General features: G+C 43.6%; 14 protein-coding genes across 14 annotated transcripts; 9 read left to right on the top strand and 5 right to left on the bottom strand.

Moving 5' to 3' along the window:
* Positions 1-111: 111 nt before the first annotated feature.
* On the top strand, positions 112-756 carry TOT_010000736 (hypothetical protein; the record flags this gene model as incomplete). Its single annotated transcript, XM_009691283.1, has 3 exons — positions 112-132; positions 193-365; positions 468-756. The coding sequence occupies 3 exons, from the start codon at positions 112-114 to the stop codon at positions 754-756; spliced, it is 483 nt and encodes a 160-aa protein (XP_009689578.1).
* Positions 718-2426, bottom strand: TOT_010001292 (uncharacterized protein; the record flags this gene model as incomplete). Its single annotated transcript, XM_009691284.1, has 9 exons — positions 718-864; positions 948-1127; positions 1177-1253; positions 1284-1397; positions 1588-1726; positions 1756-1877; positions 1909-2063; positions 2095-2243; positions 2280-2426. The coding sequence occupies 9 exons, from the start codon at positions 2424-2426 to the stop codon at positions 718-720; spliced, it is 1230 nt and encodes a 409-aa protein (XP_009689579.1).
* A 358-nt stretch (positions 2427-2784) lies between these two features.
* On the top strand, positions 2785-3282 carry TOT_010000738 (conserved hypothetical protein; the record flags this gene model as incomplete). The annotated part of the gene is made up of 3 exons (XM_009691285.1): positions 2785-2975; positions 3064-3164; positions 3191-3282. 3 exons carry the CDS (start codon positions 2785-2787, stop codon positions 3280-3282), a joined length of 384 nt encoding a protein of 127 aa, XP_009689580.1.
* A 314-nt stretch (positions 3283-3596) lies between these two features.
* On the top strand, positions 3597-5485 carry TOT_010000739 (uncharacterized protein; the record flags this gene model as incomplete). The annotated part of the gene is made up of 2 exons (XM_009691286.1): positions 3597-4361; positions 4631-5485. The coding sequence occupies 2 exons, from the start codon at positions 3597-3599 to the stop codon at positions 5483-5485; spliced, it is 1620 nt and encodes a 539-aa protein (XP_009689581.1).
* Positions 5486-5764: 279 nt separating this feature from the next.
* Positions 5765-6876, bottom strand: TOT_010000740 (phosphomannomutase; the record flags this gene model as incomplete). The annotated part of the gene is made up of 8 exons (XM_009691287.1): positions 5765-5875; positions 6041-6118; positions 6148-6217; positions 6254-6397; positions 6430-6521; positions 6555-6631; positions 6662-6776; positions 6811-6876. The coding sequence occupies 8 exons, from the start codon at positions 6874-6876 to the stop codon at positions 5765-5767; spliced, it is 753 nt and encodes a 250-aa protein (XP_009689582.1).
* A 99-nt stretch (positions 6877-6975) lies between these two features.
* Positions 6976-8005, top strand: TOT_010000741 (hypothetical protein; the record flags this gene model as incomplete). Its single annotated transcript, XM_009691288.1, has 7 exons — positions 6976-7040; positions 7073-7289; positions 7354-7434; positions 7467-7541; positions 7574-7747; positions 7781-7881; positions 7912-8005. 7 exons carry the CDS (start codon positions 6976-6978, stop codon positions 8003-8005), a joined length of 807 nt encoding a protein of 268 aa, XP_009689583.1.
* A 286-nt stretch (positions 8006-8291) lies between these two features.
* Positions 8292-9812, top strand: TOT_010000742 (uncharacterized protein; the record flags this gene model as incomplete). Its single annotated transcript, XM_009691289.1, has 3 exons — positions 8292-8385; positions 8518-9212; positions 9276-9812. 3 exons carry the CDS (start codon positions 8292-8294, stop codon positions 9810-9812), a joined length of 1326 nt encoding a protein of 441 aa, XP_009689584.1.
* A 645-nt stretch (positions 9813-10457) lies between these two features.
* On the bottom strand, positions 10458-12152 carry TOT_010000743 (uncharacterized protein; the record flags this gene model as incomplete). Its single annotated transcript, XM_009691290.1, has 6 exons — positions 10458-10708; positions 10768-11241; positions 11331-11469; positions 11606-11715; positions 11748-12010; positions 12043-12152. 6 exons carry the CDS (start codon positions 12150-12152, stop codon positions 10458-10460), a joined length of 1347 nt encoding a protein of 448 aa, XP_009689585.1.
* A 234-nt stretch (positions 12153-12386) lies between these two features.
* Positions 12387-13008, bottom strand: TOT_010000744 (ribosomal protein L11; the record flags this gene model as incomplete). Its single annotated transcript, XM_009691291.1, has 3 exons — positions 12387-12620; positions 12659-12779; positions 12824-13008. 3 exons carry the CDS (start codon positions 13006-13008, stop codon positions 12387-12389), a joined length of 540 nt encoding a protein of 179 aa, XP_009689586.1.
* Positions 13009-13238: 230 nt separating this feature from the next.
* Positions 13239-14390, top strand: TOT_010000745 (actin; the record flags this gene model as incomplete). The annotated part of the gene is made up of 1 exon (XM_009691292.1): positions 13239-14390. The coding sequence occupies one exon, from the start codon at positions 13239-13241 to the stop codon at positions 14388-14390; it is 1152 nt and encodes a 383-aa protein (XP_009689587.1).
* Positions 14391-14579: 189 nt separating this feature from the next.
* Positions 14580-15989, bottom strand: TOT_010000746 (conserved hypothetical protein; the record flags this gene model as incomplete). The annotated part of the gene is made up of 1 exon (XM_009691293.1): positions 14580-15989. One exon carries the CDS (start codon positions 15987-15989, stop codon positions 14580-14582), a length of 1410 nt encoding a protein of 469 aa, XP_009689588.1.
* Positions 15990-16190: 201 nt separating this feature from the next.
* TOT_010000747 (uncharacterized protein) lies at positions 16191-17406 on the top strand (the record flags this gene model as incomplete). The annotated part of the gene is made up of 3 exons (XM_009691294.1): positions 16191-16557; positions 16590-17167; positions 17218-17406. The coding sequence occupies 3 exons, from the start codon at positions 16191-16193 to the stop codon at positions 17404-17406; spliced, it is 1134 nt and encodes a 377-aa protein (XP_009689589.1).
* A 177-nt stretch (positions 17407-17583) lies between these two features.
* TOT_010000748 (conserved hypothetical protein) lies at positions 17584-19839 on the top strand (the record flags this gene model as incomplete). The annotated part of the gene is made up of 11 exons (XM_009691295.1): positions 17584-17737; positions 17774-17872; positions 17925-18066; positions 18100-18202; positions 18233-18435; positions 18466-18562; positions 18594-18659; positions 18772-19287; positions 19433-19561; positions 19593-19677; positions 19712-19839. The coding sequence occupies 11 exons, from the start codon at positions 17584-17586 to the stop codon at positions 19837-19839; spliced, it is 1722 nt and encodes a 573-aa protein (XP_009689590.1).
* A 459-nt stretch (positions 19840-20298) lies between these two features.
* TOT_010000749 (conserved hypothetical protein) lies at positions 20299-20689 on the top strand (the record flags this gene model as incomplete). The annotated part of the gene is made up of 3 exons (XM_009691296.1): positions 20299-20456; positions 20488-20557; positions 20588-20689. 3 exons carry the CDS (start codon positions 20299-20301, stop codon positions 20687-20689), a joined length of 330 nt encoding a protein of 109 aa, XP_009689591.1.
* Positions 20690-20898: the final 209 nt, after the last annotated feature.

Here is a 20898-nt window from a genome sequence, read left to right on the forward strand (position 1 = left end):
GAAAGGCATATTATATTTATGCTACCATCCATTCATACCTCTTATAAGAAGTTTTTGGGACTAGTTTCTTTTATCGGCATAACTTATATTTTCATTCAATATCGCATCACCATGACTAGGAAGAAGGCATTGGTACTCATCATACACATTTATAGGCATTAATCCTATCATTTAGCACTTATACCTTTTCAGGACCGTTTCTCTTCCATGGAAGGAGGAAAGATGTTCCGGATTGACTCCGTCAGCTTCGCTCCCAAGATTGAGTACGGCGATTCACGCGAGATCACTTCCAAGGCGATTTCCTTACTCAACAACTACATCAGGATGGACCGCCTTCGATACTTGAGGTTTAAGGAGAAAAAGGAGTAAAATTACCGATTTATAAGGTTATAATATCGTCCTCTATCAACGTTCGTACCACTCGCATACGCTCTAGTAGTCTATCTACCGTCGTTATATACTCACAGGGGTACTCTATTATATATTTGCACGGTGAATACGTACGTATCTTATGGCAACAAGTTATGCTACTGTCAGTTCTGGAACTTCATGAGTGGTGAACACAGATCATGGGTAGAGTACAGGGGGCCGGTGTTCCCGTTGATCTCCTTGAGCAGTTTCCTAACGAATTTTAGATACGAGCGCGCAAACTATACCTTCCCAGCACCAGGTACTGGATTATTATCTTCAAGCTCGATAGGTCTGCGGAATCTTTGTCTAAGTATCCATGAGATTCTTAGGGGTGTTCTTACTTAGGATGGTGTCATTCACTACTATGGCCGTTTCCATCCTCCTCTTGTTTAGCAAGTTATCCTTGAGCGGGCTGTTCTCCAAGTCCTGGTATGCCAGTAGTCCACATGACTCCTACGAAATATTTAAATTCACGGGTTATTTCATTTAAATTCAAGGGTAAACAGCCATTATTTACAGCATGAGCAGGAGCTTACCTGGAATACCTGTTTGACCTTATCGTTCTCAAAAAAATTCTCCAGCTCCTCAGATCCGTTAGGCATCAGCTTCCTGCTGTAGTCCTGCAGCCACCTGAGGGACTTCTGTATGTCAGTCCCCGACCTCAGCATTTCGATAAAGTTTTGCGTGACCAGCATTATGTAGGCCATTGAGTTTTTCTGTTCATGGCTCAGCTTAGTTCCGTAGATCCTAACTACTCCAACGTACTTGTATGTGCGGAAACGCGTCTGAAAGCGCTTTCAATGCCTTTGTAATGTTCCCCTTGAGTATGTTATCAATTATTTCTGAGCATCCATTTCCATCATCTCCAATACCTGATCTCTTTTCCAACGTCGACTCCATCTTGTTTACAACTTCATTTGAAATGTACAGTTTATCGATGAAATTTTCCTTCTTATCACCGTTCAAATAGTCTACATTCATATCGCCTAAAGGTTTCGTGAGGTACTGTCAACTTTAGAGGCAACCAATAAACTGAATGACTTTAAATGGCCAAATAATCAGAGACCACCCCTTGTTCTACAGTGCGACATGGCAAGGATGGCAATTACCGGCTATACCAGTCACTAATTAGGCGTAATCTCTTTAGGGCTACCACTACCGTTATGTGACACCTACCTTTGTTTGCTTCGTTCTTAAAGGCCTTTAGCGTCCGTGAATACCCTCTATGAAGCAGATAATATTTAACAATTCCGTTGGTTATGTCTTTTGAAACGGGCGTGGCGTTTATTTCCTCCCTTTCGGTGCTCAGTATTTTCTACGAACTGTGTCGAAAGCTCTGCTCACCTTAAAGTATTCCTCTATGTTAAACTTAAATGGTCCGTTGAAATTGAATTTAACTGACTCTCCGTACGAGTTTAACCCAACTGTGGGATAGTTGTCTATGTGAAATAAGTTTCCGGCGTTCCCTACAGTCTTTTTTAATCACACCTTCTTTACCTAGGAATGACCCGTTCTTTGTGAAGAAATAATTCTGTTTCAGGTAGTTGATTCCGCATCCGATCACATCGCCCTTTCCATACGAGGGCCCGTAGTTATCCGATTTCGACGTGCCGTTCATACAGTACCCGTCCTCCGATTTGTATCCTAGTGAGCTGCACAGGGTGTTTATGGGTCCAAACTTACTTGGGTTCTGATCCTGGGTGTCGATTCAAGTGGAAATTGTTGTACGAGAATCCTACCACTATTTTAGGCTGGTTGTCGCATTTGAGAATTTCCACTTCGTAGTAGTACAATGGGCAGTTTGTCGGAGCACATGTGTCTGATTGCACTGACTACGCAACGGATGACCACTATGGAATTCTACTTACGCCGGAGTCGCAGTACCTGCTCTTTCCTGTGTATTCTACTGTTAAAAGGTCCTTTAGAATCGTTATGTAATGCTGTCTGATCCTGCTATTCAGGCAGGACGGTATTTTGACACACCCGTAAAGTTTCTCAGATAATGATTCAGGCATATTAATCGTGTGATTAAAATGTATTCATTTTGTAAAAAATGGAACGAGTAGCAAAATTAAGTGGAATTCTAACTAATATATTTAGTCTCAACTATTACCTCACATCACCAACTGTAGATTCCAATTTTAACTATTAATTCGGTTTATATGACTACAGAACAGTTTGTATTTATTTATATTTGTTTATTTATTCGTTGATTTATAAAATATTGAGCTTTTGGCTAATATGTAATTAACGTTTGTATATACCTTGGTTTTTCTTTACATTGCTGTAGATTATTTATAAATTTAACATATTATCGTTTTTATTTTTAAACACATTTCAAACAGTATTCTTAGAATAATTCTAATTTATATAATGGTCAAAAAAACAGATCTTAAGAAATCGGATTTATTGAAAATTCTCAATTCTTCATCCTCTCTTAGAGAGAAGAATAAGGCTGTTAAGCTATTGAAGAAGTTTGACCCTAATCCTAAGAAACATTTGGACTCATCTTTTCAACCTAATCAGGCTACAGTGACTAAATACTCATCGCTACAGTCATTTATGTCAGTTTCTGTTATATCAACTATTAATTTTTAGTAGAGTATATATTTATGAGAAAATATTTATTAATATGTAAATAAATTCTAATAGGTGTTGGAGGTGTGATAAGATTAAACAGACGATGACGAAGGTTAAGTGGGAAACCAAGGAAGGTAGGAATAGTTTATTTTTTCAATACACACAGGATTTTGGTATACTATTCCATAAATATTTTCAGGTCTGAAGTATATATGTACAACATGTTACACAAATCTGGCTACGTATCTAGAAGTGGCTAGAGTCAGAAACCTAAACACAAATTTCAAATAATAGATGCTCTAAATTAAAATATGTTAAATTTTATGAGTTTTGAAACGTATAAGATACTTTATGATACATACTATTTAACATCTCTGGGGTTAGATTCTTGGCTGAACGACAAACATTTGAATAATATTTCATTACAAACACAGACAAAACATTGAGTAGAATATATGTATTTAATGTATTCATCTCAAAACAAACAATTCTGAACTATCTAAAGTACCCAAATGACGCTATGTCACCTACGTGATTCCACATATAAAAAATTTTAAAGGTTGTAAATTATAGTTTCCCATTTTATCAGAAATTAAACATAAAATATGACCACATACCACGAAAATTATTTAAATAACCCACTGGTTAAAGCCTTGATGACAGGTACACTAGCAGAACTCAAGGAAGTACTTAAAAGTAAATATGAATCACACAGAAGTAAGGCGGAGTCGACGCCTAAAGATGCACCAGGAACAAAGAAGGAGGAAGAAGGAGAGAGTCAGAGTAAAGTGGCGGAAAAAACACTAGAAGAGCTGGTGGACGAAAACACAAAAATAACGCCGCTCTGCCAACTCTCACACAAGTCGAACGAAGAGAGTCTGGAAATAGCGAAGCTGCTAGTGGAGACGTATACACTGTGTAACCCGAACCACGTGGACCTGATAGGACAAACGTGCCTGTTCTACGCAGCGAGAGACGGAAGAGGAGAGCTGTGCTCATACTTCTCGAAACACGGATGTAACCCGAACCATAAAGATCGACTGGGACAAACGTGCACGTTCTACGCAGCAAGAGACGGACACGCAGAAGTGATAAAGGTGCTGCTGGAACACGGAGCAGACGTAAACATAATCGACACAAATAGCCAAACGTGTCTTTTCTACGCAGCGAGAGACGGAAGAGTGGACGTGGTGAAGCTCCTGCTGGAAAACAACATCAACTACTCGTGGAAGGACCTGCAGAGAAGAACAGCACTCTCGTTCGCAAAATCAAAGGGACACAACGAAATAGTCAGCCTGTTAAAAAAGTCGAGTTCGGAAAAGTCGGCGTCAGCACCGCAGCCGAAGCGAACACTAGAATCAGAGCTATCAGTAAGTTTTAAGCAGAAGTGCACAGAAAAGAAATACCGTCTTTAGTGCAGTAGTTAGTTAGTTAGTTAGGTAGGTAGAGTATGAAGGCCAGTCAGTTAGTGCATAGAGAGTAATGAGTTAGTGCATGGAGAGTAGTGAGTTAGTGCATAGAGAGTAATGAGTTAGTGCATGGAGAGTAGTGAGTTAGTGCATAGAGAGTAGTGAGTGCACAGTGGAAAAGTCACTCCAAGGCGCACCAGCTCCATATCGTAAGCTAATTTAAATATCAGGGGTCGTTCGAGCCGGATCCATTCAGCGGAGTGCCAGTGGTCAGCGGAGACGTGCTGAGCAAGAAGCCGAAGAGGTACAGACTGCAGTTCCGCCCGTTCCCAGAAGACGATAAGCTGTGGCTGGACGCGCCACTGGTGAAGGTGCAGGAGTTCGAAATGAGGTTCCCGGAACTGGCGAAGTGGGACAAGGAGGCAGCATTCCCGCCGACAAACGCACTGAGAAACCCGCTGCTGAAGCAGTGGTACTCGCTCGCGCAGAACCTGCTGAGCAGCCTGCTGAAGCAGGAGGGAGGCTACGTCTTCGACAAGCCAGTCGACGCGAAGAAGCAGAACTGCCCGGACTACTACGACATCATCAAAAAGCCAATGTCATTCAGCTGCATACGAGGGAAGCTGAGAAAGTACACGTACACGGACCCGCAGGAGTTCGTCGACGACGTGCTCCTGATATTTGAAAACTGCGCGAAGTACAACAAGCCGGAGACGTGGGTGGCGACCGTGGGCAACAACCTGAGGGACTTCTTTAAGCAGCAGCTCGTTGTCCTGGGCTTCGAGGACTTCTGCAAGAAGGAGAAGCTGGTGAAGGAGCTGCTGGAAAAGTCGCAGATCTACATCAGCAGCAAAAACCCGGAGGCGAATCACGTGGAAAAGCCGACGGTGAACGGGGCGGCGCCCAACGGCGCACACGCCGAGGCGAGGGAGGCGCCCGACGCAAAGTCGGCCTCGACAGGCAAGGACGGCGCTGCCGTTGACGGCCCCGCGACTGCGCCCAAGGGTGAGCCCAGGGACGGCCTCCAGGGCAGCCAGGATCCGCTCGATGTGAAGGCGGAGCAGGCCCAAGAAATTGAAATTTAATTTTATGCAATTTAACCGCTCATAAGTGTATTTACTGCGTGATAACGCGAAGGCACCAAGTACACGCCAGCATAAACGTGATGGTTTATATGTGTTCAGTCCCTTAAATTTTATAATAACACATCCATTGTACACACAGGTATATAACACTTATATCATCTCAAATATACCAGTACATGTATTATACATAAAAATACCAGTACACGTGGATATGCATACCCATAAGACAAAATACATCTATTCGTAACATATAATGTATGTGTGTATACATGTACTACATTAATCTTTTTCGAGGAAGAGCGCTTTCAGTTGCTCCATAGTGTCTCTATAGTTTGCAACAGTGTGTCCAATAACACGAGGATGAATGAACAGCTCATAGTCATTTCCACCCTAAAAAATTAGAAATAATAGATTAATTAACCATTAACGATTCATCAAATAGATACAAATACAGAAGTATACATTTGACTGAAAGAGACGTAACTATCTATATTGGTGTAAGTAATGCTAAGTGTGATAAATTGGTGTAAGTAGTTGGAGGCATCTATTGAATACCGGGTGTGTCATGTCACCAAAGAAGTGAATAGTCTTGTATGAACTCAGAAACTTAACACAAAACTCTTTGCTCCAGCCCTAATAAAAAGTAAATCGAGTAAACAAACATCCAAAAAGCAGTCGACAGAGATCTTGCCGCCTAGGGAAAAACGAAGTTTCGGCTCCTTATCCTTGAATCTAAAAGTTTGACGGTTAAACGGAAAACACACAAACCTCTCAGTCAAGTCGTCACGCAGCTTTTGACGCACTTTAATCCTGGCGTCCAAGTCGTAAAACTCCCTGCGCTCGGATTCTGAGCAGTTTCTTCCAATTGGGGAGATGTTAATGACCGACTTCCTCCTTTCGATGAAGCACCCCCTGAAGCTTCTGGTTAAACGCACACCCAGTACCTCTTTTTAGGAATGTCCAGGTCGGCGATGTAGCGCAGCACGTAATTGAAAAGCTCATTCAAGTAAGCGTCGTTTAGGTAGTTCAGCATACACTAAAACGCGGGAAATGTGTCGACCAAAGGTACCTCGGAATGGACCAACTTGCCCTTTTGGTACACCTGAGTGCCATTTTCACAAAAGGCAAACTCGAGTTTGCTGAAGACTGAACATATAGGTGAAATGAGCCACTAACGGTCTTGTTTCATCTGAAACTCCACCTTCTGGACGTCAGACCCAGAAACCATGCCAATATGATACCCTTTGTCCATGCACATTTGCAAACATTCCTTCATCTCCTGAGAAACGACCTACATCGTTGTTGTGGTGAGAATGCAAATTTACCTGGAACGAATCGGCCAAAGTTTCATCCAAGTCAAAGAGAAGAATGGTGTTTCCATTCTCCATCATGTATACAAGTTTGAGAAAACAAAATAGTAAATTTTATTGCCAACTAGAGTCTGTAGTGGACTCATCACACCATTAGGCATCAGATTTATTTTACTCAAAATGGACGGTTTTAACCATTCTGTTGCAAATTTGACAAGGTTACTGTATGATGAATACAATGAAAGGTCAGTAATTTTCTGGTTAAATATGAGTTTAGGTCACTGAAATCGCTCCCATCATTCGGCCTGTATTTTGAACTTGTATATACTGAGGAAAATCTCATAAAATACTTAAATGTAGTTTACAAAGAATTAAATGAACTGAATGGCAAGGTCTATACTCCATTATCCTCATTGGATGAACTAAGGGAGTTCTCCAAATCAAATGGTATGCATCACCGTAAAAACATATTTTTCCTAGGATTCCTGGATCCAGTCCCTTCAGACAATGCTCTCTTTTTAGGTATTTTGGAGATTTCATATTAATTCGTTTATAGAGGAGTCGCTTGTGGAACTCCTTTCTGCCAGAATGAAGGAAAGTAAACGCTTAGTCAGCCACCTGGTCTTATACGGCTGTGACGTAGGTTAACAGTGATTATCGAGTTGCCGTAGACTCCATTCGATGCGTGCGTAGTGGCGAAACTGAATGAACTTAAGTTGAAGGACATGGAAGAGTCACCCGGTCAGGTAGGCTACACACGACGCGCATCAGCACCTAGGAAACAAGCAATAAAAAGAGGCAGTTGAGCGGAACTCAACTAAACGAATCGCAACTAGGAGAGCTGAGGAAGATGACAGATGAGCTTTCGAAGGACTACTTCTCGAGGTGGCACGCATACATAGATAGGTTCTATAACCTGCTGGACGTGCTCTTCAAAGTAAAAAAGTTCAAGGTACGGAAAGTAAGTAAACAGAAAAACAATTAGGATTCGAAGGAACTGAGACTACTTCTGGAAACTATGAAGGTCTGGAGAAAAAATACGGAGTTTAGAGAAGTGACTTTGTACGATTTATACACGTATAAGCCGTAAGTGTGTAAAAACCCATATTTGGACAGAGATCACACGAACGTGACAAAAATATCATCAAAGACAAACAAATCGAACAGGGTGGTGGAGTTTTACGATAAAATTAAAACGGAATTTAAATAGCTGTGTACTCATCAACCGTGGAATAACGTAGTGAATATATAACAATATATGTTATCTATAATAGAAATACTGAAGAAAATAACAAACAGTAGGTGTAAATTATATAAGTGGACAAAAATCAGTTTAAAATAGAAATAAACTAACTAGTTTTGTACGAATGATTCCGACCCCAACAAAAAATAGGCAGAAAGTAATTTGAAATCAATTCAGTTTTAATCTATTGTAATTTTAGTGAGAAAAGGATGTATTTGTAGGGGCCATAGTATTTTTAATCGGAATATTTAAAATGTCTGGTAACTTAAGATCTCGCCACGCATTTCATAACACATTTGGAGATAATACATCGGAAAAAGATAATGAAAAGAAGTTTCAAAATCAAGGTAGGTTACAGACGAGAATAGATGCACAAAACAGCTAAAAATGAATATATTTACTCATAACTGCCCATATTATGTCGTAACACAATACGACTTAATATAGGACACCGTAACATGATCTGATTTGATATTCAGGAGCAGAATCGTACTCAAACACGTCATCAGTAACACATCCGTTTCAAAACCAGTCGTTGCAGCACTCCTCGGGACCGGCAGGCGCAGCCTACACTTCCACGAGTTCAATAGCAACAGACTCGTCAATAGGGAGCAGGAGTAACGTGAGTTCGAAGTCGTACACGCAGGGAACGAACGTATCGTCGCCGTTCCCAAAAACGTACAGTATACCGGCGAACACAACAAGCTCCCCGTTTTCAGCGGCAACGAGCGTGCCGAATGCAATTGCAGCAGGCAGCCATCGATTTCAGCAGGGCACGCCAGTTAGCCCAGTTCTCCAGCACGGGAGCGGTTACAGCGGCTACCCAGGGGAGCCGCAGAGCCTAGGGGCGCCGGCTGCAGGGTTCGCAAGTGCGCCAAGCTACAGCGCAGGAGCCAGCTCCGCGTCGGCCAGTTACCAGGGCCCGTACGCAAACCTGGGAGCACAGGCGTACGGGAACGTGTCACCCACCGCCTTTAGCCAATCGCAAAAACCTCAGGACAACGCAATGATGTACCCGGAGGGTCATATGAGCCAGAGCGCCTTCGCAAACCAGGCAGCTGTAAGTCCGATAGTGGCGCCAGCGAGTTTCAGCACGCCTGGATTCAACACGAACTCAGTGGCGCCAACTACGAATGTGAGCGCAAACGCTGGCATGGGAATGAGCGCAAATGCAGTAAATTTGAGTAACTTGGGCAGAGCGTCCCACTCGACACATTCAACACACGCCATGAGTCAGACTCAAATTGGGTTCTCGCCCCTGCCGGCTCAGCTGGGAGCGCAACTGACGAAGTTCGGAGAGATCTACAACCAGAGGCTGCAGCAGTCGGACGGAGACGACGAGGAGGACCCGCCGCTGCTGGAAGAGCTGGGCATCAACGTGGTGGACATATACAACCACATGATGTCAGTGCTGCTGCCGAAGAGGGGCAGTCTGAGCTTCAAGAACTACGACGACCTCTACGGCCCCCTGCTGATCTTCGTGGCCTTCGCGGTGTGCCTGATGGTATCGGGAAAGATCTGCTTCAGCACGATCTACGTGCTCTTCGTCTTCTGCAACCTGGGAATATACATGCTCTTCAACTTCCTCAACGAGACTTACGTCAGCTTCTCGAAGACGGTCACGATACTGGGCTACTCTCTGCTTCCGCTCTGCGTGACGCCGGTGTTCGGGCTCCTTTCCAGGTTCATCAGAATCGTACCGGTGCTCATGGTCTACGTGTTTGTGCTATGGAGCACAGTGTCAGCGTCATATCTATTTCAAGTGGTAAGATGATAATTAGGTACATATGCCTGTTAGTGGTAGTGGTACTGTGCCAGTGTGTATTATTGCTAATAGCCATGTAATGGCTTTAAAACATGTACCTATGTGTATTATACCACATACAGACATTTCATAACATAAGCGTGTATGTGAGTAGATTTATGTACACTACTAATTGCACTTTCAGGAGTTAAACTTGAAGTACGGACTACAGTTTATCATGTATCCCATACTGCTGTACTATGCTACATTCGCAAACGTCGTAATTTACTAATATGTGCACTCTGTACATGATTATAGGATGAATCTGTACATGATTATAGCATGAATTTGTACATGATTATAGCATGAATTTGTACATGATTATAGCATGAATTTGTACATGATTATAGCATGAATTTGTACATGATTATAGCATGAATTTGTACATGATTATAGCATGAATTTGTACATGATTATAGCGTGAATTTGTACATGATTATAGCATGAATTTGTACATGATTATAGGATGAATCGCATAAACGCTCCCGAGATGAGTGGATAGCCAAGCAATGGCGATGAGTATGACGAACGTGTGTAAAACGAGTGACTGGATGTGCAGTGTACACTCATAGGTGTGCCAATACAAGAAATGTGATAAACATGAGTGATGTTGAGCTATACAGGGCCTTCACCAGATATCTTAATTGCAGACAGTATAAATCCACAGCAGGGCCTGCACTTGGTGATCACAGGGTGCGTGCACATGGGCTTAATCTGAAGAGAGAGTAAAATCGGGGACAGTACCTGGAACTCCCTCAGGAAGGTCTCATCGAGCCTCACGTTGACGTACTGGCTGGATCGGGTCATCGTCGCGTAACACTGCGACAGCGGCTGAAAGTGTTGCCCAAACATGACAAGTCTCCCGTCTAAAGAGCCGTTGTTAGGTGGGAAAAGAGCGACTAGACTCGTTGTGCGAGTAACGTACCATTTTTAAGAAACCTGTCGGCGATTTTCATTAAACTGGCAGTGTACTGGTTAACCAGGGGGTTGTTCTTGCCGCACTTGTTAAAGGACACGTTGCCAATAACAAGGTCAACCTGCTCCAGGTCACTTTCAGTTGCGTTGCTCAGGGGGTAAATGCCTGGCAGTGTGTCCTTCTTTCTCCTTTTTACTGGCTGCTCAGAGTCAACGTCAGCATCTGCATCTGGATCAGCATCGGCATCCTCAGTGTTCGACTGCGACTCCTGCTCGTTGACCACAGTGGCTGGTTGATCGGCGTCAGCTTCATCCCTTCCCGTATCAGACGGTTCTCCACTCTTTACGAGTTCCTGGCCTCCGCAGTACCTAATGACCTGTTCATAGTCCACAGAGAGTATATTGTCATAGTAGTTTACCCCCAATTCGTGCACAATTTTGTCAGACACGCCCTTGGTAACAAGTCGGTATATTTTACCAGTGCCTTAGAGTAAATGAGTTCCCCAAATGACTAGTTAACATATACGCTATTTCGATAACACGTGTTTACACAGACATAGTTGCACACAATACCTTGTAAGCGCTGTGCGATTGCTCCCGTAATGAGGCCCAGAGAGTGGTCAAACACGATTGACCGGTGCCCCTGCTGCACATTTGCGGAGTGCAGCATCATTCCAAGAGATTCGAATCTCATGTACCTGCGCAGGCATTGCTATCAACTGCCAAAATACCCTATCTTGTGAGGAAAGCCAGCGAAGTAGCTCTCACAAATCGACATTAAATTGCAGTGTCGTATTTCGAACAGCTTCAGGTGCCTGCTTAGAACTGATTAAGCCACTTCATTGCACTTGCCTGAACTCCTTGCGACGAATGTACTTCTCCTTCGACATGGAGGTCCTCGACTGGAAGGTCTCAGAATTCTGAACGATTGCAGTTATCAGCTCCGAGGCGTTCACGTCTGAATTTGTTATCGCTCACGCTCAAACTCACTCTTCTTCATCTCATTTATGTCGTCGGCCGTCAACTTCTGGGACCTAGTGTCGTCTGCGATGCTGCGAAAGTCCTTCGAGGGGGCCGAGTCCGCATCTTCCTGGTCCTGGTACTCGCTCTCCAGCAGGTCCCAGTAGCTTCCGTGCCTGTCGTCCCTCCTGTCGACCTTAATCCACTCGTTGTCGACTTTGGTGAAAATAACTCCGTAATTGAGTCCAATTATGGTATCGATTTTGAATTTATCCTTACAGATTTTAACAAATCTGAAAATTACGTGAGATTGGCCAAAACTAACTTGTTTCTCTCCACCTTGATTACAAAACACCTCTTAATGTGATCCATTAATAGCACATGGTCATTCTCCCTAATAGGTTGAGAAGGATCATAACTAAACCTATACTCCATATCTTTAATACTATATGATACAAACTATACACTAGCGAGAATTTAATTAAACTGAATATGGATTTTTGTACTCCTTGCTGCCGTACACGTTAAGACACAACAATCAGTTATTAATAATAAAAACAATCACACATTTTACCATTTTATGCATAAATCAATTAAAATAAATTAGAAATATTAAAATACAGAAAAGGGCTTTAAAATATGCAGTGGAATCCAGGTTGTGTTATGGGCTCAACTCTGCCCCTTTGTTCTCCTCGACGAGCGCCTTTGCATTCTTATTTCCTTTTTCAGCTGATCTAACTTAGATACTGGTAAGTAATCCCTTTTTTTGAATTCGGGTAACAATTCTCTGGTGACTCTGATACCCATTGCATTGGCAGTTCCGATAATCCTCTTACATATGACATAAAGTGGCACACCAATCAGCGGAGGATCCATGGATTTGCACTTTGCGATATGATACACCTGTATAAATTAAATATGGCCTTGGAGTCGATACGTACCTCCTTTAACGTTACATTCCCTACTATCTCGTGTTTGGGTTTCGGACTTCCCATCGGAATCCTTGCGATTCTTCTGAGGAACCACTGTGAGCTTGGTGTCCTCAGCGCGAATTTGTAAGAACTGTATGGTAAATCAATCGATGGAAGAATACACTTATCGCATACCTGTCCTGCTGTGTAACTATTAAAACCTGAATCGGAACGTTCGGACGAATAGCGGAAGTCCTCTCATTGAACTTTTTACAAAATGCAGCCATATTTATACCAAGCGGCCCCAAAGTCTGACCTATAGAAGGCGACGGCTTTGCAACGGCTGCGGGCACAATCAGTCTATATCTTCCTATTTGCATTTTAAATAAATTTGTGTTAACATAATCTATACAAAGTATCAAATAAAACACATGACTCTGTTAATTAAAAAATATTAATTTGTACCTGATTTAGCATATGTGTATTCATAATTGCCCTATGTTTAACTATGTCATTTGGTTTTGGTTTAACTGTAATTTAGTATCATAGTTGTCATTTAAATATATTTACTGTAAATATGTACAGTCATACAGACTTTTAGCGCATATAAATGGCGGATGAACAATGTGTAGTTATAGACAATGGTTCATCTTCTCTAAAAATTGGACTTTCAGGAAGCTATAGTCCCTCTTTCGTAGTCCCGTCGATCGTAGCAAACGCGCGTGCCAAGTATAAGGACAAGTTCAGCGACGAGTACTACTTTTTAGACGACTTTGAGTCGAACCTCGAGTACATGTCCCTGGCACACCTGATCGACCATGGACACATCACCGATTTCGACAAACTCGAGTTGCTGTGGCAGCACTGCTTCAACAAACTGGAGCTGCACTCGGATTGCAGGCCAGTGCTGCTGACGGAGGCACCCTTTTCGTCCTCGAGCGACCGGGTGAAGACGTCGGAAATCTTCTTTGAAAAGTTCAACGTCGACGACCTAAACATCTCAGTCTCGGGGCTGCTTTCCATGTACGGCCTCGGAAAACTGACCGGCACCATGGTGGAGATAGGAGACGGAGTCACGCAGGTGATCCCCGTGATTGAAGGGTACTCGGAGCGCGCGTCAATCAACCGAGTCGACTTCGGAGGACTCGAGCTGACGATGTACCTGCAGAAGCTGCTGTGCACCCGAGGCTACTACCTGACGTCCAGAAGCGACTTCCAGCTGGTGCGGAGGCTGAAGGAGAAGCTGTGCTTCTGCTCCCTGGACCCGCACGCCGACGAGGAAAGACTCGACCTGGAGGAGGTGTACACGCTGCCCGACGGCATGGTGCTCCGCGACGGGGAGACCACCGAGATCGACCTGTCGTTGGAGCGCTTCTACGTCTGCGAGGCGCTCTTCAACCCGAGCATCGTGGACAGCGACGTCCCGGGCATCGTCAAGACTGTCTGGAAGTCGATCCTCTCGAGCGCCATGACCAGCCGCACCACGCTGACGGACAACATTTTCATTTCGGGCGGCACCACACTCTTTCCGAACTTCGAGAAGCGCCTCCAGGTGGAGCTGCAGGACATAGCGCCGCCCGGCGGCAGGAACAAGGTGAAGGTGACCGCGCACCCCGACCGCCACACCATGGCTTGGCGCGGCGGCTCAATTCTCTCCGAGCCCAAGCTGAAGGACATAAGCTCCAACATGTGGATTTCCAGGTCCGAATGGGACGAAAACGGCCAGGAAATAGTTCTCCGGAAATTCGGACTTGACAACTAATCGGTAACTTAGCGCCAACATCAACCACTAACACGCCCCTAAAATCATGTTCAATGAAACATACACTGACCTACATAGTATATAAGTTTTAACAAGAATCGAAAATAAATCGTATCAACGTAAACGTGTATTTATGTTCTTAATTACAAACTATGTTTAGGGTTTAAAACGGCGGCCGAGCGGTCCGCGTCACTTCCTCGAGGAAAGTGAAGAGGCCCTCGACGACCTGTACTTCCGAAGCGAGTAGAAGTCCCTCAGCTGAGTGTCGACGCCCTTTGAGTGCTTCGCGATCAGCTTCTGCACTATCAGAGGCGTTTTCGGCGTGAATGGCGTGTCGGGACGAGCTGGCGTCTTCGGCGCCTTGAGCTTCCGGTACAGCTTGTTTGCGATCTCCTCCCTCTCCAGCGGCCTCGGCATGTTGAACTCCTTGCCCTCCCTCAGACTCGGGTCCTCCCTTATCAGCTTCTTTACCGCGTCGCGGCCTGTGGGCGCCGGCGTCTGCGGAATCGACTCCACGCTTCCGATCGTGCCCCAAGTAAATATCGGCTCCGCCTCGCCGGCCACTATTTTTGGCGTGAACACGTACGAACTCGCGTTTCCGCTGTTCTCCAGAAGCTCCTTGTTTCTCGAGGCTCCGTGCGCCACCACCAGGTCCGATATTTCCTCGTCGGCCTTTCTTCTCTTTATTTTGTTAGTCCTGCTCGCCTGCAGTGCTGCCATCTGATCCAACTCCTTGTGGCCCAGGCTCAGATTCGTATTTCTCGCCAGTATCACTCCTCCTGTCGGCTCCAGCGGCTTCTCATCCGGCGAGAAGAATAAGAGGTTCCTTGCTTCAAACTTATTCAGCTGCAGCCCCGTCGACCTCTCTCCCACGTTCGTCTTCTTCTGCACATCTGCCAGCGCCAAATTGTGCCTGTGCTCTGCATCCTCCATCCACTTCGTCCTCTCATTTTTATCATGAATGTCCTTTTCCATTAGCTTGTCGAAGCTTCTGTTGTCTTCCGAGGAGAATATTCTATTGAATTCGTCCAGCTTCAGCCCATCCTTTCCCAGGTTCACCAGTACGTTTTCGTCTGCTATTGTTCTCAGGTACACTTCGTTGTTGATCTCCCCCGACTTGATCATCTCCAATTCTCGCTCCAGCTTGCCCGCCAACTTCTTGTTTCCTGATTTTTCTGCTTCCGATATTGCCTTCAGGTACCTGTACTTCAGCAAGTCTGGGAAATAGTCACGCTCTATTATGTTCTCCATACACGCCACGTAGTCATCTTCGTTCAGCTCCTTCACCGTTTTCCTCTTCTCCAACCTCCTCAATGTGGACGCATATGGCGCAACTGGCAACTTTACTTCTGTAGGAACTCCATTTAGGACGCCCAGGGATCTATTTTGTCGTGCAACGGCCTGTTCAGCCAGTTTAGAGCGTGAAACACTGTTGATTTTAGAAACAGATACGTCCGTGCCTTTACCTTTATGATGTGTACAATCTGAACTGCTCGAAGAACTGGAATGGCCAGCAGTCTCATTCTTTGAATCGGTAGAAGGCCTTCTCACTTTATTCACAGTTCTACGCTCAGGAGATTTAGGTTTATTTTCATCCATTTTAAAAATTTAATGTTACAAATCATATCCTAGTGTATCATGTATTTAATTATATGCAAAAATCAACAATATGAATTATTTAGCCTAATTAAAACAACTGAATATCGGGTCTCACAAGTCAGTTAGTATTACACTTGTTTATTAAAAAATCATATATTTGTACACTAAGGTAGCTGTTTTTAAAGTAGAAGCTAATTTGTGATGGAAATCGCATCCCCTGGCCCTGGAATCCTATTTGAAAACCACTATTCTAATTTGTTTAAGAATAGGTGGGATAAACTGTACTCATCTCTAAAAAAACCTGTTAAAAACATAGCACTCATTCCCCCCTTTTACGCCGATATTCCTCCGCAGAATGATGAGAATGATTTAGAAAATTTCAGGGCTGACCATTCTCAGATTCCAGATGACGAGCCGGCTTATAAACTAACAGTTCTTCCCTGGTGTTATGAAATAGAAATGTATGGCTCACTAACGCCAAAAGAACGATCTAATGTACTATATAACAAGAATATATTTGACGCAAATGGCCTGGTGTCTCGACTTAACGACTACGTATATTATCTAGGTAACGCAGAACACACATTAATTAACACTCAGATGGAGCCTCGGCATTCGCAGCCTTCTGTCTAGACGCAAGGCCAGGTGAACGAGTTTTGGACATGTGCTCATCTCCAGGAGGCAAGACAATCATTTTGGTCTCAACCATGTTCAATGAACAGAAGTTTAATCTGAGCGGAATCCCCAACGGTTCGAATTTGTCAACAACTGAGCTCGTGGAAGCACTGAAAAATAAAATGAACACGGGCACGAAAAACGTGGAATCCCTACTGGTGTGCAACGAGCCGAATCAAGCAAGGTATAAAAGGATGACAGAAACAGTGAAAAGGTTCATCCCGGACAAACTGATTTCAGGAATGCACATACAGTTTGTAAACTATGACGCGACGCTGCCGAGTAAGTTCCAAAGGTTCGGAAAATTTGATAAAATCCTGATCGACGCACCCTGCTCGTCGGAAAGGCACCTGATAAGCAAGAGTCTGCCGTGGAGCTACAAGAACGTGAAGGAGAACTCGAAGAGACAGTTGAAGCTACTCCAAACAGCAATATCGCTACTCAAGGCAGGAGGAACGGTGGTATACTGCACGTGCGCCCTGGATCCAATGGAAAACGAGCTGGTAAGAAAGAGAGGGATAAACACTTTTAGATAATAAACACGATTTTAAAGGCATACGAGGACGTGAAGCACGTGAATATAGAGTACGATGATGTTTTGAGTCGACACCAACACTTCTGTAACAAGGAGTGCCCGGGTCACGACAAGTTTAAACCGGAAAAGAGAACGTACGGGTGTTCACTGATGCCAGATTTATCAGAGTTCGGCCCTTTGTACATCGCAAAGCTGCAAAAACAATAATATAGTAAAATATTGCTGTCGTACATATTTCTTACAGCACCATAGATGTGTATGATGTTGTAGCAATTAACAGAGAAAATTTGTTAACAAATGTATTTTAAACTAGAAAATAGAGTAAATAATTTTAAATAACACAAATGTCATGTATTAACTCACGTAATAGTCTGTATAAATAGAATGGCTAGGAATTTGGGCTGGGAATACGTTAAAAGGAGATCTTCCATTAAAATCCTCTCCACAGTGTTCAAATACCACTGCGCGCTGATGTTTCTAGTGACAGTGTTGAACGTTATGCTTTTTAACCTGTTCAGATTCTTGATAACCTCAGCCAGTAAGTTTAACGAATATAATCAGTAAACGCACGTAGGGTCACCAATAGTCAATTTCATAAACGTGTCCATAAACGTGGCTCCGTCGTTCCTTTTCTTGATTATCCTGTTTTGCCTAAAACACATATCATTCAAAGGTGAGTTTGCGTGATGCATATTAGTGAATAACACACACTAAATGAGGTGTAGGATGCTTCGTTAACTCGTTCTACCTGGACATACTATCATTATCGTCGATTCTAATGGTCGTACTATCGGTGTTGTTCACAGCAAACTCGTTCATAAAGCTCAAGGTCACGGAGTTCAGACTGTGCTTTGTGCTGACAGGATGGTAGGTCCAAGGAAGTTATAGATCAATGTACAGCCTATTGCACTTTCTGAGAGTAAGAAGACAGAACTTGGACGTGAGCAGAGTGTTGGACAGACAGAATGTGGCTAGCGTAAGGCTGCGCTCATACCTAGTGAAGGTGAGTCCAAGGGTCAAACAAATACATTAGAACATGGTCCACTGCACACTGTCGTACTTCCTGACGCTGTCGCTCTTCGGAGTGATGCAACTGGTACACCTGGCGGGACAATCGACGTTCCCGTCACTCGATACGCTCAAGTACAGCAACCCGCTCACGTCGTTCGTGTACGACGTAAATTATTTCCTCTCGCAGCTGCCATGCACGACAAACTACTACCACTTCTCGTTCAGGTAATTGGAAATTTGAATGACGTTTTGTAGCTTCTTGGAGAAGCTGGAGTTGTTCCTGGCGCTCCTCTGGACACTGGCGCTCTGCGACTACTACCTGGAAATGATGAACGTGGAATCGACGCACATGGTAGGATTATTCGCTAGATAAAATGGTTCAGGACGTGGACCTGATGCAAAACCTGGATGCGATGCCAGTACACAACCAGTCTAGTCTCCAGGACGAGGTAAGAGCACAGATAGAAGTGCATTAGAGTGTTAACCACGTTTACTGACATGGATATATGGAGTTAGACGCACATACATATACTCAAGTAAAACCCACAAACGCACGTGTAGATTCTATTTGCAAGAGCAGCCTACAACTACAGTAAAAACATATCATACACGCTGAACAGCGAAACCATGAAGTACGTGTCAAACCCACCCTCGCTGAAGATGCCGGAGGAGGAGACGATGAGGTCGCGGAGGTCGTACATACAGCCGTTCCGAAAACTTACCGCGGGACCAGGATATAAAAACACGATCAACCTGACGGCGTACGACCTGGATTCGAAGAAGGATAGGTATCAGCTGGATTTGGTGGTGTATAAAATGCTAGCGGACAATAGCCTGAATTTCTGGTCAAACTACGTCCATTCGTGCCTGGAGACGATGGAAGAAAGCAGGCTTAACTTACACCACCTGGTAGACTACCCGTTCACGAAGGAACAGAAGATAAACATACTGGACGAAAACGTGCAAACCTACAAGGGCTCACGCAGCAGGGGATTCTACACGTCGTTCCAATCCTTTCTGATATACGTAGCATCGTATTTTAACTGTTTCCACAAATCTAAGACAATATCAACAAACGTATTTTAAATCATATATAGGGAATTTAGTTACTACAACCAGTACTACTAATACTACTACTAATATTAATATTATTACTACTATTACTATTACTAATACTACAATTGCTGCCACTACCATTGGCAATTTTTAATCGTTTTATCAGTTGGTTAACATGCTACTGCTCTGCATCGTGTACCTGAGGGGGATAACATCGTGGCTGTGCATCGCGAACATGATCGGAACGGATCAGAACAAAGTCAAGTTCGTGGCGAAGGACGTCATTCAACACTCAGTAAGTGCCAGGAAAACACATTCTCGCACAGCTTAAAATACATAAAACAATATCGACGCTCAACACAGCTTCAATACCGACTCACATAAGGAGTTACCTGGAAACGCTGAATACAGGTTAGTCAAGTGATGTGAAAATGGATGCGCGCAGATATCAACAGCACGCTGAAGAAGCTGGCAGTGTTCACAGAAACGCTGCTGTATTCGAAATTTGACACGAGCTTTGAAACGTTCAGACAGCTGGAGCATCTATTTAATAATCGCAGACCGTCGACATAACTTGAAAGAGGAAAGTAAGATATATTAGTGTGTATGTGCAATAACGGAAAATGTGTAAACAATAGGGAGCAATAAAGGCACCTTTAGAAAAAATAAATGTAATATCACGTAATGTACACTTGTAAGCATGTATTAGTGGTAAATATTGAGACGATAAGGAGGTAAAGTTAATGCGTAGTAGTCATACACACATACACGAGGAAATTAAGTGAATGAGACTAAAAAGTGGAAAAGAAATGATAACTAGCAGATTAAAAAAAAGAAGGACAGGAAAGGAAAAATAACACGGCGAAAAAGAAACACATAAACAATTTGGTGAAAATGTGTTGAGAGACTGAGGTAACACCACAGAACGGAATCCTAACAATAAAAGATAAAATGCAATCGAAACACGGCAAAATTTGTACACTAAAATGCGTAAACGGTAAAATGGGATTCTGTGGGCTCGAAGTACTATAGATGGCTGAATCAGAGCAGGTCCCGAGGGGATTATACGGTAACATACACCAGACGTATTTCAGGGTAAAGTCATCACTCAGCGTAAGCAATATTCACGAGGCGCTTATACTGTTTCACCAGAAGCTGCTGATCGGCGATCCCAGGTCCTACTACGTGCTGTAAGTTAGTGAAGAAGCCATTTACGTTCAGACTCACCTCCACGTTCGCTCTACTCTTTGTCCTGGTCTACGCCTACTACAGGCTCCTGGAGCTCTCCAAGGTTAGTTTAACTCGAGTGACCCCTTCTTAGAGTTCGCGGAGTATTCTCCGTCGCAATCTGGAGCGCCAGGCCATTCTGAAGGATAGGATAAAGAATTATCTGTTCAACGTCCTGGAAGACTCGTTCATATGAGCCGATTTCAGCTTAAACTATGTTTTTTTCTGTTAGCTTTGTAAATGTACTAATATTTTATCTGAGTGTACTGTTAAATTATGTAGACTAGATACCCTGCCGTGTATTTTCGCTAATATATCGTTAATTACTGCTACTGTGCCGTGTATGTTCGTTAATATATCGTTAATTACTGCTACTGTGCTGCCTATGTTCGCTGGTACATCACA

This window comes from Theileria orientalis, chromosome 1 (assembly GCF_000740895.1).
Source record: "Theileria orientalis strain Shintoku DNA, chromosome 1, complete genome".
NCBI lineage: Eukaryota > Apicomplexa > Aconoidasida > Piroplasmida > Theileriidae > Theileria > Theileria orientalis.